The 17,203-nt window shown below is 38.3% G+C and overlaps 3 protein-coding genes across 5 annotated transcripts; all 3 read right to left on the bottom strand.

Moving 5' to 3' along the window:
- Positions 1-4,952: 4,952 nt before the first annotated feature.
- Positions 4,953-5,486, bottom strand: LOC147278556 (uncharacterized). The gene has a single exon (XM_086252683.1). It carries the CDS (start codon positions 5,478-5,480, stop codon positions 4,983-4,985), a length of 498 nt encoding a protein of 165 aa, XP_086108809.1. The 5' UTR covers positions 5,481-5,486; the 3' UTR covers positions 4,953-4,982.
- Positions 5,487-7,186: 1,700 nt separating this feature from the next.
- On the bottom strand, positions 7,187-10,168 carry LOC147278555 (Galactosyltransferase family protein). Of its 2 annotated transcripts, XM_086251124.1 has the most exons (7): positions 9,650-10,168; positions 9,208-9,360; positions 9,030-9,112; positions 8,838-8,937; positions 8,606-8,719; positions 8,103-8,245; positions 7,187-7,654 (listed from the first exon to the last, which is right to left on the bottom strand). In XM_086251124.1, exons 1-7 carry the CDS (start codon positions 10,087-10,089, stop codon positions 7,566-7,568), a joined length of 1,122 nt encoding a protein of 373 aa, XP_086107250.1. In that variant the 5' UTR covers positions 10,090-10,168; the 3' UTR covers positions 7,187-7,565. The 2 variants fall into 2 exon arrangements, with proteins under 2 accessions (XP_086107250.1, XP_086107251.1); XM_086251125.1 differs by lacking the exon at positions 7,187-7,654 and having other exon boundaries at positions 8,107-8,252.
- A 985-nt stretch (positions 10,169-11,153) lies between these two features.
- Positions 11,154-15,446, bottom strand: LOC147278554 (zinc transporter 4, chloroplastic-like). 2 transcript variants are annotated; one of them, XM_086250338.1, is made up of 4 exons: positions 15,280-15,446; positions 15,132-15,189; positions 14,296-14,990; positions 11,154-11,824 (listed from the first exon to the last, which is right to left on the bottom strand). In XM_086250338.1, exons 1-4 carry the CDS (start codon positions 15,292-15,294, stop codon positions 11,369-11,371), a joined length of 1,224 nt encoding a protein of 407 aa, XP_086106464.1. In that variant the 5' UTR covers positions 15,295-15,446; the 3' UTR covers positions 11,154-11,368. The 2 variants fall into 2 exon arrangements, with proteins under 2 accessions (XP_086106464.1, XP_086106465.1); XM_086250339.1 differs by having other exon boundaries at positions 14,296-14,976; positions 15,280-15,357.
- Positions 15,447-17,203: the final 1,757 nt, after the last annotated feature.

The following is a 17,203-nucleotide window of genomic DNA, read 5'->3' as shown; positions in this document are numbered from 1 at the left end:
TTCTATTTAATTTACATTTTACCATGCACCTTAATTTCACTACTCCATCTTCAGATAAACATCAAATTTCCCACCTGCCTACTTTTATCCTTTCATATTCTCTCATTTTTCTTATATATTTATATAATTTCTATATATTACTTACTGTATATATTCTATCCCCAAATATTAAAAGTACAAAAAGAATAATATCTCACTACAGCCACATACGACCGTCTCAACTGGAGTTATGTTTAGGAGACATGAGCCGGCCACAAGCAATATATGTGTGTGTGTGTGTGTGTGTGTAATATAGAAAGTATAAATAATAGACATATATAAGATCAGTTCATCACATGAACATGCAATGATTGCTCTTAATCTGAAGAATGAGGCAATTCTGTTGTAGAAGACTTTTGCAATATTGTTTCTGTCTGCTTCTTCATTCCCAACACTGTCACAGAAATATCTTTGCTACGTACTTTAGATCACATTATGGCCAGTTTTAATCATGTCCAGCACAGTACGTAGCACTTGATCTTTATTTTCATTTATTACTGTTTGCAGTTTTAACAGTATACGTATTACAGAAGAGATCTTTGTGTCATTGGCTGCACGTACATGAATCAGTTAATACCAATACTAGCAGTAAAAACACACCTACAAATAAAGCAAAAACAAAAAACCAACCCCCCAAGTACCCCCTACCTCTATTTAGCTCTTGATCAAAGTGCTTAAGTACTTAATTAATTTATTGTTGGCTCATTTTCTAACTGTTTAAATTTGAATCTTATTTTAATGCTCAGATTCTGTATTAGTATATATATTTAAGTTGACATATAATCATTTAGATCGAAGAAGACAAAAAGTACCTAACTTGAAACCTAAACCATGAAATGCCTAATCAACAACAGCAAGTGACCATGATCACAAAAAGCTTCTATGTTTTGGCACAACTTCATCATCATCAGTTAAATCAACATGTCGACAACGTTGGCATATATAGCATCTAATCAGCACTAGATCTCCACCATGAGTACGTGATTGAAAGGCTACTAAGCTAGCTAGCTTCAGCTGACCATATAAAATGGGCACATATATATATATATAATTTCAGTACTTGGTTATAATTTATGAATTTAATTGTGAGATGAACAAAGATGCTACGTATGATATCAGTTCTGTGAGCCCCTGTGCACGAATGGTAATTTTGAAGTTGATTGCTTTGTCAAGATAATGTATGTACGTATATATAGCACTGCAACAAAAATGCTGGATCATTTCACACCAACATGTAGTTGTCAAAATCTTGGTTTTCAATTTGGGGGCCCAATTTGAGCTAGCTACTTGACACTGTACTTGTTGGCATCACTGTGTTGGCTTAAACTTGAATGGTCCATAACTCATCAAAGGACAGACAAAAATTCATACATTCATTTGCAACCTCATACTTCGTTATCTTTACAAATTAAAGCAAAATCAATTAAATCAACTAAAAAAAGTTGCTTTTGTGTATTCAGATGATTAAGAACTAAGCCATATATATATGACGTACTATATATGAGTTCCTAGGTTTTAATTATCTTGGACTTGTGTGCCCTGATTTTTTTTTTTTTTTTTTTGTGGCTTTTTCCCTTCAAAGCTTAATTTGGATCTCTCAGAATGGGGCTTCAGATGGTCCAATTTATCTGTAGAATGGCGTGAACTACATAAACCTAGCCATTTTGGGTGGCTGGCTGTTTGAGTCCCAGGCCTCTATGTCTTAAAGCAGAAAAGAGCCCAGACCAAAAGTTACAACCATGGGCCAACTGTTTGTTAGCTTTATTGAGCCACCTCCCTTCTGTTGGGCTTGGAAATCTGGATTCTCAAGTAAAAACTAGATTTTAGGAAAGCCCCCCATAAAACAATGCAGAAATAACTGTCCTTCAAACCGCTTCAACCACAGGATCAAAAACCATAATGGGGAGTGGTGAGGAGCAGTGGCTTCATTTGCTCTTGAGCTCTAAACATGGCAAATGAATGGCGACCACTCTGGCCTTAAAGGCAAGTGTTTCTTATATAACAGAACTCTCCCAACGCTAAACCTGAAAGCAATGAAAATGGTCCATTTGTCCTAGACCTAAGGACAATGACCACTGACTAGAGTCTAGCTAGAGTGGACCAAGCTAGCCTCTTTAATAACACAATTGCAGATGGAGGTTGTATTAGTAGCTTCTGTACTTTGTGTTGGCAGCTGCTACATATTTCTACTTCTCGAGAATTTGTTGTATCACAGCAAAATTAGTTGGGTTGCTATGTCATGTCTTTGTCAAAATAAAATCTTAGCAAGAAAATGGAGGAAAATAAAAATTAATAAAAAAAAATGTTGGACATGGGATCAGGAAAGGTAAAACACTTGGGGTCTCCAACTCTATGACCACCTCATTAGCCCGAGGAAAGTTTACTTAGACTCGTGGCATACAATGAGTTTTTCATATTTATTGGTTATGTATACAACGTGTTTGTCATATTTATTGGGTATGTATATAACGGATTTCTCATATTTATTGGTTATATAGTGTAAAATTGATATATGTGGTATATAATAGGTGTAGGTAAATTTTCTTATGCTGTGTATCCCTGCCTCACAATCATGTGTTTGCTACTGCCATTGACTTATATATATGATTTGTCTCTAGCTTCTTGCCCTTTGGGAGAGAGTCTTCAATGGGGCATGCCCCAATGCCCCAAACAAGATTTAGTCGCCCTTTGGTGCAAACTTTTTCAAATTCAAGTGGCAATTAAGTTCAACAAACTCTAGATTGAATTTACTATAATAAGACCAATGCAATCCACATGTACATGTCTATATTTTCCCCGGAGATTAATTATTAATCTCACATCCGATCATGTGAAGACAAAAGACAGAACACACATTTAATTACTTTGGAGGGTAGTCAGAAAAGTTATCATCTTATTGAAGGGTTTGGTATTTTGATTTGGTCTTTGCTTTAATTTTGAGAGTAAGATAATTAAAACGTCAAAGTTTTATTAGAGACCAAATCATATCAATGTCTGATGGGCAACCAAGCATGGAAGTGAAATATCAGCTTCTCATTCACTAGCTGGTTCAAATACAAGACTTGCTGCTGATACAGAAATTCATACTCAGTCTCACACTCTACACACTGAGGACCTCCAAATTAACCCAGTTGATTACCTTACAAACCAGGGTCAGTAAGATGTGCCAGTTTTTGATGTCTGTCACACACAGCTAGAGTTAGGTACATGTTTCAGGACTACTTGTATGATCATGAACCAAATTGAGTTTCTGAGATGGGTCACTAGTGCTGTGGTCCAACACTTGAATTGCACTCAAGCAGAGTACACTCTGGTATATATGCAAAAGAGAAATTATTTCAAATTCCATGTGGCAAAAGCTAGGCTAGAGAAGGGCCCACCACTCCAACAGGCCAAGAGGCATATTGATAAGGATTATAGACACTTATAGCGAAGATTCTCTTGTTGCAACACTGAAAGCCCAAAAGCATAAGAAAGCCAAACTCGGCCTTGTGAGTGTGAGTTGTGCTGTTTGTGGCTTTAGACTTGATGGGGTTTGAATTTTTGTTTTTTGGTCACTGATGGGGTTTGAATTTTGATGGGTGCAGCAACAGGCTATGTATCTTTCAATTAATGGTGTGGCTACATCTTTGGCAGCAATTAGGTGGATGCGTGCAGGACTAGGCATAGGACAGTGGGTCAAGAACTAAGAAGCTCTCTAGCTACAAAGGCAATTCATGTACTTGTACAGCATAGTCTGCATGTGAACATGAATTAAAGAAGCAACCTATCTAGCTATAATGCTAGAGCACTAGTTACCCACTTAATTAATGCTTATCTTTTGTATATGTGTGTGTCTCTTTTTATAATTTGCCTTACAACTTAAGTTTCTTCCAACTCATCTCACTTGTATGTGCAACAATTAGCATAGGACACAAGGAATTAATGACTTGTGTTTTCTAGTGATCCACTAGTTCCATTCTATCAAGAACATAGTGTAGTATTCCTCTCTCTCTCTCTCTCTCTCTCTCTCTCTCTCTCTCTCTCATAGGAAGAAGAAAGAAGAAAATGAGCCAAAAAAAATTAATTGTCATCATTCATCGAACCTAGCTAAAGTAGTTTTCAATTTTGCCTTGCATAAGGTGCATGTTTGGCAATTGGCCTCATCAGATGTCTGATTGCAGAATGCATATGTAAGTATGTAACCCACATAACTATTTCGTCAGTCAAACAATAAAGCTGGTGAAGTTGAACTAATAGAGCTACAATTTCCTATTATTCATTGCATTACAAGTTTATAACAATCAAAATGTCCTTGCACTATCCAGAAGGTTTTGTCCGTATTCTAGTTTACTTTGAAATTTTGTATCCGATAAAAAGTGGATTGTGAGAGTTTTTCTCGTGACCCAAATAAACATTCAAAAGTCAAGTCTACCATTTACAATCCAATGAACACGTCAAATGGATGCAGAAACCCACGAAAAAAGGTCTAGTTAATGTTCTGTTTCAAAAGAAGGATATAATATTTAAGACCATGGATTCTTCTTCTGAAAATGCATTAATAATTTAATATGCGTGAGTGTGTTGCTAATTAATTACTACTGCAAAGCCTAAATTCTTTAAAGAAGAGGATATAATGAAATGATAAATTCTTTTTGTGCTCTGTTTGGCTTCTCAAGAAGAGGATGATACCAAGACCAGCAGTAGAGAAAAGAAAAAGGAAAAAAAAAGAAGAGAAAATTAAAGTTGGGGTTTGGACTTTAGACATCAGATTCACTCAGTCACACCCAATATTGACCCGAACCGACAGACCCACCAGATTAAAGGAAAAGACTAGTTTTGACTCTTGAAGCTTCCTATACCCAAACACCTCTTTAAGAATTAAGACTATTAACTATTGATATGTACGGGCGACCCACCCACCCACAATCAAATACAATAAACAGTAACACACACCGACCATTTCAAAACCACGGATCAAGATCCACTGGGCCCCAGCTCAGCACTCTTGCCAGCCATTCATCATCATCACCAACAACCTCCCCTCCATCACAGCCGTCCATTCCTCCCTTCCCAACCGCCAACCCATTCTCTGCCGACCCCATTTTCCCGGCGGGACCCACGAACCTCACGCCGGCCATCACGCTAGACGCCGAGTCCGACACCGACGCCCCGCAGCTCTCGCTCTTCCCTCCGTTCCCGACGGCGAACGACTGCGTCGGAAAAATCGTCGCCGGGGAGGAGGATTTGGAAGTGCCGCATGCGCCGGCCGTCGTCGTCGTTGTTATCTCCTTGTACAGCTCCTGCATGACCTCCTCTATCAGCTCTTCTTCGATGGGAACGTCCGGCAGGAGCTCGTCGACTTCAGCGGACTCCGTCATGAGCTCCGAGAACGACCCGGCGATGTGGTCGGAAATGGCGGGCTCCGGCGGAGACCTTGAGTTTGAGCCAGCTGCTTCCATGGTTGGTGTGAGACTGTGAGTGTAGAGCAGAGACTACAGAGAGTGTGGGTGTGAATAGCGAGCGAAGACCCAAACGGATATAAATGGGGTTGAAAAGTAGGTGCCACGCTGGAAGGTTGAGCCACGTAGGATGATGGTGGGGTAGGGGTGGTGACGTGGTAATATTTACGTAACTGAAACTGAGGAATCCAGCTGACGAATAGTACAGCCAAAAGTACTCTCTGTATAGTCAGAATTAAGGGAGGGCTAGTCTTTCTGTGTTGCTCAGCTGTATCATTGGTCTTCTTTACAACCGTCTATCATTTCGTGGACCGATTTTTTAGTGAATCTGACGGTTGATGATAGAGGTATTTGTACGTCTTAGAAATGTGGGGGTAAACTCGGGTTAAAAAGGACAAGACTGCCTCGACAACCACAATTTTGCACGGATAGACGATATTACCCATCCTACACACAGCTGTATTTATTTTACCGAGAAGCAGAAGCTCATAATTTTGTCTTTTTAAAGAAGTTTATTGATTATAGTTTTTTTTTTTTTTAAATACCAATAATATTAAGAGTTAACTTTCATCCAACAGACTAATTTCTTGAATCGGTTGAAGATATGCAATCCACACCAAACCTAAGATGTTCACAAGGAATTTTACCTCCAAGGCTTTGCTCCGAGGGTTATAGTTAATAAATATAAGCCCTGGAGTTATACAAATGATAGAGAATAGGTGATATAAGGGTTAGGATTAGGTTAATTCCAAGATTCAATGTCCTTCAATGTAACTGAAAAAAAAAAGAGAAAAAAGTAATGTTATCAACCTTCTTCAATCTACCTTATCTACTGACCTTCTATTTTATTGTTCTCATTTCATAATGTAAATTTATGATCGGAACCCTTCATTTTTTAGATATAACTATGAAAATCATCTCTGCAAAATATCAATCAAATCGAAAATCGTTTGGTCATATAACTGTGATCAAACAAACAAACGATTTTAAAACAATTTGATTAACGTTTGTTTATTTCATAACAATTACATGACCAAACGATTTTCGATTTAGTTGATTTTTTGCATAGATAATCTTTAAATAATTATTTATAAAATGAATGATTCCGATCATAAAAATACACTATAGAATGAAAATAATCAAGAAGAAAGTGGATAGCATTCCCCCTAAAATAAATAAATATGATTTCGGCACGTCAACGATTAACGAGAGATTAGTAGAGAATCTAAATCCGACACCCAAAGAATCGGTAGGTCAATGATTATGAATCCAACTATTATGATACCTGTTTTTGAATGGCTCAAATTATGTTTAAAGCTTTGATTTCGGATTATGTTTCGATATATTTCCAAGTTTCTAATCTATAGAGGCCCTGCATACTTCAGTTTATCTACATATTGAAAATTGACATTTTTATTCTCTATAGTTTTATCCAATTTCAACACATTTTGCTAACACTTTCAAGGGTGTCTAAATTGATAACGGAAAAAAGCATATCTAATCACATTTAAATATGAATCAAATATTAATTAGGCATGAAAATAACTCTCTCAGTTTTCTCCATTTTATGGCATGGGCATATTTCGAGGGAATGCGCAATATGATAAAATTAAATTTGAGGTTAAAGATATAGCCCAATTCAGCCCAAATTCACTGTTGAAGATTCAACTTGACTCAAGCGGATCAAGCCCAAGTACATTTGCACAAAGTCACAAACGCTGGTATATTCATGTATTCTTTGTAGTGTACATATTCAATGGAACTGATGAAGTTTATACTAGATTTGCCTAAGATGGAGACATATATCGTGGAAAAATGCCCAGTACCAATACATTGCTTGTACAGCAAGAAATGTGCCATGTATTTCTGGATTTTTGGAGCCAAAATAATTCTTCCTGTTCCAGAATTTTGGAATGGAGAAAAAACTGCAAGAGCAAGTTTTCCATAGATGGCTTCAAAAGGACCTTTTTTCTTCCTTTCTTTCTTTCTTTCAAGAAACAAGATATTGCTACTAAACTAGCCGATCTTCGGATTTTCATGCATTACGGCATTTGGAGGGCACTTGTATGCCGTACTTCACTTAGCTTATCTGTCATCAGGAGGCAGAGTTGGACTTTTGGAGCACATACTGATTGCATGAAGCTCTTTCAGTCGACTAGCTGGGTTGCACAAACCTAATAATTTTCAACAGTTCCACACATCAGAGCATCTTATAGATAGATAAGCACCCTTTTCAAAACATTGCTACGTTGACTAAATGGTCAACACATCACAGAAAAATAATACAGTGCAAGAAGCTATAGTTGACAGTAATCTGTTTGAGACTCTCAGGAACAATATTATTTGAATACTTAACATTCTTTGGCATATAAGCCATCCAGTGCTCTTCATTTTCTATGCCAAGATTCAAGTTCTTCAAGGGAATTGATTATCACAAAAGTCACATACCGACTAATGGTTATCTTTCAAGAGCATTCATGAGATTACTTCACAGACTGAGTTATACGTTTTTCAGGTGAAAGTATTATACTAACTATGACACAACAAATGTGCATGATCAAGACAATGCAAACATGTGCAGACTATTCCATGAAAAGAAGAATACTCATTGATGCACGGTACCTGAGCATTTTGGAATGTCCCACACTGCAATAGATGTAGGTGTGCAACGAGGATCACATAATCCACGGTTATCCTCATGATGGACATTCATAGCAAGCATCCATGATCCAATCGTGACATCCTCATTGCTAAACATTCTCAAACTGGAAGCTAGAAAATACATCTATTAAGCAAAGGGACATCTAAAGGAAATGAATTAAAAATTTAAGAACCTCTCCAAATGAAAGCTCAAAACAAGTTTAAAAAGAATGCTATAGACTGCAATTTCTTTATATAATTATGATAAAACAAAATAATGGAGGTAAGAAGAAGATTCGAGGACAAAGGTAGATTCACCCAATGAATCCCATTCATGTTTAACAGAACTTATGTTCCTTCAAGTTTCTACTATGGTCACTGTATAGTTCAAACCCAAAACCAAATTAAATACAAATGATTGAATCAAGGAAAAAAACCATTACTGAAAGCAAGAATGACTAACAAAAAGAAAACGGGTGGCACACCTGTTATTTCTAGCAACTGCCAATGATGCTACCACCTCTGCAGAGAGAACATATATAGGACCGTAAGCATGCAAGAAGTATTCATTCCCAATCAGATGTCCTGATTTCTCATACCTGAAATGTTTGTGATCATAATTGATAAATAATAAATCATGGACAGATTTATCAGGAGAAATGAACGACCAATCTCACAGGTAAAAGCTCTGCAACAATAATATGAAAACCCATTTACCATTTCATTTTAGGGTCATTGATCACTGGTCCTTTCTTCATACATCCAATGTAGGTTTGTGAATGTGTTCGTTCCTTAGCTAGAAGTGTTGCTAGTCGATCTGAAAAATCATAGAAACATCAGTGAATTTTAATGTACTCATGCAGTCATGCTCACTGTTTACGATGTACTCAAAGTCTGCATTTTATTTACCTGGACGCAAATAAATGTCATCATCAACTTTGACATAATAATCTGCTTCGAAGAGTTGGAAAGCTGCTTTGAAAAATCCCAAGCTACAAAATAGAGTGAGAAAGCAATATGACATGAACTGCCAAGAACACAAAGCCATCCACATGACAAAAATTCAAAACAAATTGATGACTCTTACGTTATCCATGGAAGGTTTAAATATTCTTCCTTGATATCAATGACCAAAAAGTCTCTGTGCTTGTCTATCTCTTTCTGAACCTGTGCCATCTTCTTTACATCTTTTGATCGCCCAATAACGAACCTAAAAGCTAAACCAGTAGCTTGTTCCAACCTACAAAATATATTAATGAAACAAAACGCATTGGTACAACCCCAACAAACAGGGCAACATAAATAGGCAATTTCATCAAAGCCATATCGTTGATCTTGCTGAGTTAATAAAAAAACAAATCATAGCTAAGTTAACAAAGATCAACCACAGCAACTGATCATGGTGAGCAAACCCCGAAGTGATATCAAACAAGTATTCTTCAGAATCATATAAAAACAATCTGATCAGTACCAAAATCGATCGGATATAACTAAATTTAGTAACTTTGCAGTTGGGGAGATGAATATACCTCAAAAGGCCATCTGGGTCGGAAGGAAACCAAGTGTTGCGCAAAGCCGCACGGCGATCAGCGGAGCCGAAACCGGTCTGAATTCCGACGAACCCAAGAAGCTTAGGCCGATCAACCAGACCACCATTATGATCACCGTGCTTCCGAGAATTGGGAAGCGAGTAGAATGCCCGGAAGGTGTCTTCGGATGTTCCGCATCGGAAAACGGGTAGAGGAATGGAGCGACGGAGGACGGTGACGGCGAAGATGGTCCCGGCGAGGCCGAAGAGGATGGAGATGAGGGAAAAGACGATAATGGGCAGGGGAGTGCGGGTGGGGACAGGGGCAGAATTGGGTTTGAGAGGCTTGAGGAGCTTGGAGGAGTAGGAGGGAGAGGTGGTAGAGGTGGTGGAGGTGGTGGTGGGGAGGGAGGAAGATTGGCGGTGAGAGAAGAGGGTCATTTTGGTCAATTACTGGAATGTTATGCGACTGTGAGTCTCACTCTCACACAGTGAGTGCGTGCAGGCAGTGTGCTAGATCTCAGCGTCAGGGGTGAGAAGACTGAGTGAAGAGTGACAGTCAAGTCTTAACTGCTCAACTGAAAGAGTTGGAAGGTCAGTTTCACTTTTGGTTTTTTTAGGATTCTTCAATTTTCAATCATTTTTTCTTCTCAGCCTTTTTTTTTTTTTTTTTTTTGCGAGAGTATTTTTTCAGTATTAACTCTTGAACCCAATTTTTATTTTTTTGCTAGTCACCTCTAACTTTGAAACAAATCACAAATGCTTTTCAATTTTAACCTTTGACAACTTGGAAATTTTTTTTAAATTACACTGATTCAATACGATCATCCTCTTATAAATGTAGAGTGAAACTTACAAATATAAGTGAATCATGTAATCATATCTCACACATGTGAAAAATGGTTGCACTAGAACCATCTCATTGAAAGTTTTCCTAATTAAACAAATGGTTCTCCTATTGAGCATAAGGCAAGAAAGGATAGTGTGAGAGGAGAGAGAGAAAAAGAAGAAGAAATAAGAAAGTTTAAATTTTTTTAATTATGTAAATACAAATAAGATGACTAGTCTAAAATATGGTATGGTGACTAATAGTTTGGTGAGCAAGTGTGTAACTTGCTACCATACAGTGGTTGTTCGTTGGGTTACTCAGGCTCGATCCACGGCAGAGTTTATGTTTCTTACAATTGAATTGGCCCAAACAATGAGTTGGTGAAGATTGCATTAGTGATGCTTTGTATTTTCTTTTTTGAGTTAATTACACTTACACCTCTTAAGGTTTATCGTTTTTTCACATATATCTCATAAGATTTCACCCCTTAGTATATTTTTTTGTATAATTTCTCATCATTTTTCATCTCATATAGGCGTTATATACAATAATTTTGAAACTTCAGGAAGTGTATGTGTAATTATTAAAACTCCATGAAGTGTGTGAAAAAACAATAAAACTCAGGAGTGTTAGTGTAATTAACTCTTTCCTTTTTCTTGTCTTTGAGCAACACATGGGTGAAAAAGGTGTTGGAGGAGACCTTGTAATATATTTCAGGCTCAGCTATCACAATCTAAAAGATTACAAAGTAGTGTACAGCATCTAGTCCCTCTCATAATACACTTCTTTTCCCTCTCGGAGCCACCAAGCAGAAAGAATTTTCACTTGTATCACTAAAACTTTAATGAACAAAAAATAAAAAGGAAAAGGAACAAAACTTAACGAACCAAATTAAGCCCAAATTGCAAGTAAAGACATCAATCCAGCTCCAAGGAAGAGCAAGCAATAAGATACAACCTGGAGCCTGAAATTGCAGCTCATCCTCTTACTTAGAAAATCAGCAGCAATGAGATCCACCAAGGCCATGTAGACCAGAATACCAGCAGACATGGAATCCAAGATGCCTTCAGTGACCAAAGCTCCTGGGCTGTATGGGTTGTAGAATGAAGAAATGGCAGTCCCAATGCCAATCCCTACTGGAGTTGTTATGGCAAAGAAACATGCCATTAGTGTTGATGATAGGGCACTGAATTGGGCTTGAGATATGCAGCCTCCAAGTGCAAATCCTTCAAAGAACTGGTGGAAGGACAATGCTGCAACCAAGGGTCTTATGGTGCATGGGCTTTGTGAAACTCCAAGTGATAGCCCAATGATAACTGAGTGTGATACAATCCCAAGTTCCAAAATCTGCAAAAGAAACAAGGTATTAAAAATACAAGCACAATAAGTCATCTAGCAATAGTTGTGGCCATTTCAGATCTAAAAGAAATCCCTGAACATATATGTTCTGCTTCTTCATGCAAATTGCAAAATTGGGGTTCATAACCCTCACACATAATGAGGTTTTCATTGACTACATTCTCTTCAAGAACAACCAAACACTTCACAAGCAAACTTGGTTGATAACAGATAATTTGACTTTAAGGTGACCTATAAAGAACTCACAGTCCAATATGATATGACAAATCATATCATCAAATTCACTATATTTGGTTAATAACATTATAAGTGAGCAATACATTCACATCATAAATGTTGTATCATTTTCCTTCTCTTCCTTTTGCTTTCTTATTAAATGGGTCATTTCTTCTTTTTTGTGAACAGAATAACCTCCAACTCTAGATAACAAAAATTGGCATTTCTGGTTTCCACTCATGTTATGCAAAACATAATTTTAGCTTTTGTGGTTAGAGACAAAAAGGAAAACAAACTAAAACTGTTAATGTCATCATCAATTAGCACTTGGCACTGTCCGGACAAATACAATTTCAACTGCCCAGACCCTTCCAAATGGATCGCGCCAACGTGGGCCAGGCCCATAAAGGCCCAGATTAGACCATTTGCTACCATCTCCATGGTTGAGGCCTTGAGGGGTCCCTCTATATCGGAAAATTATACTAGAAGAATATTACTAAGATAACGTTTTCCTTTTAAAAGTAAAATAGATTGTTTTGTTAAAATTTTGAACATAGTTCACTAATCCAATCAGTTCATTATATTTTTTTAATTTAATGAGCTTAGGTTTTAAATTGAAGATAATTTTTCCTAGGTTATCTTAACTTTTGCTTTCTGGTCCATTCCGTTTTACAGGTTCTGATAAAACAAAAGCCTAAATATCATTTTTTAGTTTTAGAATAAGCTTAAATATCATTTTAAAAATTACATATGAATGACATTGTTAATTTATCACTTCTCCAAAATCCAAATAGTAACTATTGTCTCAATTAATTCACCATAACCACTCAAAAACAAGGTTAAGAAGGTCCACGTTTCAATTAATCATGAGTTGCTTGCAATTACAAGTTACAACCCAAAATCAACTACGTCGGCCCCACTCAATAAAAAAAAGAATTAATTACTCTAGGATACATGACAAGTATATTATTTAACCTCTACTATACCTATTATTCAAATTTAACAATAAGGTCACATTTTAAAGTTATGATATTAAAAAAATATGTTTTTTTTTTCTCTCTCTCTCTCTCTCTCTCTCGCGATCCACACCGCTCCACACCGAAGCATCTTGCTACGGCCTTCCCCCAACGAATGGCGACCATCGGTGTGCTCCCTACACCGGCGCCGACCCAACCCACCCTCCCCGCTGCCGGCTGGCCGCCACCTGCAGCAAATCGATGCGAGAAAGGGGAGTAATGTCGCCGGCTTCCTCTCTCTCTCTGTGCTTGATCGAAGCCTGATCGAGGCCTTCTAATGGATCTGCTCCGAGCTTGATCGAAGCCTTCTAGATCTGCTCTGACCACTCCGACTACTCCTCGATTGGGCATGATCACAGCTTGTGGTACGTAGACTCCTACTTTGATTTCTTATCAGTAGAAGGATCTTGATTTTGTTTTAAGCTCAATTTCTGAAACTGCAATTTCTAGAACATTGTAAGTGAACTGAAACTGCAGTTTATTAGAGTTGCAGTTACTAACTACTGCAGTTTCTAAAACTGCAAATGAACTGAAACTGCAGTTTATTTGAGTTGCAACTGCAGTTTCATAAACTATAAATGAACTGAAATTGCAGTTTATTTGAGTTGCAAGCTTGCAATTGCAGTGTACGTGAAACTGCAAGTGAACTGAAACTGCAGTTTATTGGAGCTGCAGGCTTGCAGTTTCTGAAACTGCAAAGTGAACTGAAACTGCAGTTTTTTTGGAATTGCAGGCTTGCAATTGCAGAACGATGCTTGTGAGTGAAGATGAACAATTGTCGATTTGATAAAGTTGAAGAAAGAGATTGATTTGGCAAAAAAATAAAAAATCAGTTTTGGGCTGTTTGTGTAGTTGGCTTGGTTGTGATGCGTTTCTTTTGGAAGGTGTCCGCATGTTATATTTTTGGGGGCTGGTAGATAGTGTCCGCAAATTAATAAAAATAGATTGAGTGGTTTTGGTTAATATTTTACTTTATTAGTATTTTATAATTAATGGACTCTAAAAAAAATAACAGGATCTAGAGTGGGCTAACATTACACGTGGCAGAACTAGAGCCACATAAGTATACTTTTTACCTAGTGCGAAGTACCGTAAGAACACTCCATAAGCTACTTCTAAAACCGACACTCGTTTCAGGGCCACAACACACTTATGAACAATAATTAACTCCCAAACAACGATGTACGAAAACGGTCAAAGCAAAATAAAAATAAATAAATGAAGTACCTGAGAAACGACGACGTGCCGAACACCACCATCCTCGTCACCATCACCCGACCCGTGAGAATGTCCATGCCCGTGCCCGTGAGACTGTTGTTGTTCCCTCATGTGCCCGTCACATGCATCCTGGCCATGCACGTGGCTGTGTCTATGGTGCGCCGTGTGTGCATGCATCCCCACAATGTGCATCCCGCCGCCTTCCTCTTCCCCAAATACCTTCCCATTCTGCTGGGGCGGAGATTCCGCAATTTCCGGGTCATCCGACCCGACCCGAATACGATCCTCAGTGGGCCGGGCGAGGCCCTGTTTGCGCTCGTAATACTGAGTACCCACGAAGTCAACGAGGAGGGTGGCGAGCGAGGCCATCATGGCGAAGAACCCGGAGAAGGGGAAATTGGACCACGGGTAATCGGGCAGGCAAGCACTGTTGAGCGCGTCCGACCCGGCCGAGAGCATGTGGACGAACCCGGTCGCCAAAATGACGCCGGCGGCGAAGGCCTTGGCTGCGACGAAGAGGGTGCCGTCAGTGCGGAGAAATCTGTGGTTTTTGCCGACGAGGGGAATGGAGACGCCGAAGACTCCGGCGAGAAGAATAGAGGCGACGGCGATTAGTTTGAGGGCGAGCGCCGCCGACTCGTCTCGGCAGGCCTCGAGCTCGGCGCTTTCGCAGCTGGTGTTGGCCATGGACTGCAAAAGGGACTCTGTTTTTGAGGGCCCAAAATGAAAAATCGAACAGAATTTAGAAACAAATCTCCCATTTTCGTTTGTTGGGAACAATTTTCTGGGCAATCAAACAGAGAATTGATAGTTGGGAGCGAGAAATTAAATGAAATGAAATTTACCTGAGAAAATGCGAGTTTTTTCTCTGAAACCTGGAAGGCAGAGCAAGGGCCAAAAATCCTACACATAACCCAAAACGTTAATCGGAGAGAATGCGAGAGAAATATTGGGATTGAGAGAGAGAGAGAGAGAGAGAGAGAGAGAACAAACCTCAAAGAATAACATGGGATGTGGATGAGTGGATTATATATGTACAAAATTGTTTGTTTTTGTTTAATTCGATGAACGTACACGAATCTCGAATTGATTTGATCAGCAGCAGCCAGAGAGAGAGAGAGTATGGGGAGGAGGAGCAGAGCAGTGTAGAGATGGCGGTGCGCACAGAAAGAGACACATATACATACACAGAGAGATGTTAAAGAGGGAGAGAAGGAGATGGTTAGGAGAGAGTGTCGACATAGTTTGACGAAAGCGAAGGTACATGAGGAGGGTAGAACCTACACTTATCACTTTTCGCTTAACCATGAGCGCGTGAGTGTCGACACTAATTGCACACTTTTGCTATAAATCTCATTTTATTTTTTTCAGCCTTCGGGATATAAATATAAATAGAGGGTTGCTATTTGCACTTTTTTTTTTTTTTTTGCACACACTTTTCTCCTACATATTTTCTATTTTTTTCTAAAATTTAAAATTTATCTTTAATACACCCCTTCAATTACCCTAATACCCCTATTTTATACATTTCTCAAAAATTTTCACAACACACCCCATCAACTCATACAAAAAAAAAAAAAAACACATAGCCCCTCCCCCTCCCTCACCCGACCACCTCCCTCCCTCTCTCCTTCCCTCACCGACCACTTCCCTTTCTCTCTCCTCCCCGCAGCATCGACCTCTCTCTCTCCTCCCCGCAGCACCCCCTCCTATCTCTCTCTCTTCTTCCGCAGCACCACCCTCCCTCTCTATCCTCCCCTCCGAACACCATTAAAAAAAAATTCAGTTCGGCAGGTTCGGCGGACCAGTGCCGAACTGGGCTGTTTCGTTTGGCACTCATCCGCCGAACAATCCTGTTATATTCAGCGGATGACTGCCGAACGAAACAGCCCGGTTCGGCATTGGTCCGCCGAACCTGCCGAACTGCATTTTTTTTTCTAATGGTGGCTGGTTCTGGGCTTCGAGGTGGAAAATGAGGTGCTGCGGGCGGAGGTGTAGGTGGGCGGCAACCAAGGTTGACGGTGAAGAAGAAAAATAAAAGATGGGAATGGGGTGTGTGGGTGTGTGGGTGTGTGGGTGAAAGGAGGGCCAAAGTGGTCTTTTTCTTTGAGTTTTTTTTTTTTTTTTTTAGAAGGGGTGTGCAAAAATAAAAAAGAGGGTGTGCAAATAGCAGCCCTCTATAAATATATAATTCAATTCTTATTTAAGAAAAAAAAAAGAAAAAAATTAAAATTAAATTTAGAGATAATTAGGCTTGAGTTTTTTTAAAAAAATAGTTTTTAGATGGAGATTGGGAGTATTTTAAAATTTTAAAAAATTTTTTTTAATTCATAATAAAGTCCTCCCCGATTTAAAGAGTATTTTCCCTCTTAAGGTATAGAGTGGGTTTTTTAATTAAAATATAATATAAAGTCGTTAAAGAAGAAAAATAAAAGGACTTAATTAAAAACCCTAAATCACTATTAGTTTTAGTTTAAGAAAAACTCATAAAATGAACTGAATTAGATATATTCTTTTCTTTGGCACAGCAATTACAACATATTGTTTTGCAATTGAAGCTAAATGAATGCTTCGGTTTGGGTCACTACATTAAGAAAAAACTACAAATTAAAAAATTCTTGTATATAATTATGACATCGTCTTGTGGTGTAACGAGTTCATATATTATAATATAAGGAGTGGAGTCTTTCAAAAAAAAATATATAAGGAGTGGATAACGGATTTATATATGTGTAACATACCCCTATATTATAATATATAAATTAATTATACCATATGATAATATAACAATTATACACAATATTTCTCCTATCAAACATGCTTTTTCAATATAAGTCCTCTTAATCCCAACCTCATTCTAGTATTCCACCTCTTAACCCCTTTGAGTTAAAGCTTAAAATCCCATCTTTCAAATAAG

This window comes from Dryas octopetala, chromosome 7 (genome assembly GCF_963921425.1).
Source record: "Dryas octopetala chromosome 7, drDryOcto1.1, whole genome shotgun sequence".
Classification (NCBI taxonomy): Eukaryota; Viridiplantae; Streptophyta; class Magnoliopsida; order Rosales; family Rosaceae; genus Dryas; species Dryas octopetala.
Note: the sequence above shows the minus strand (reverse complement) of the source record. Positions and strands in the feature narration are given on the sequence as shown.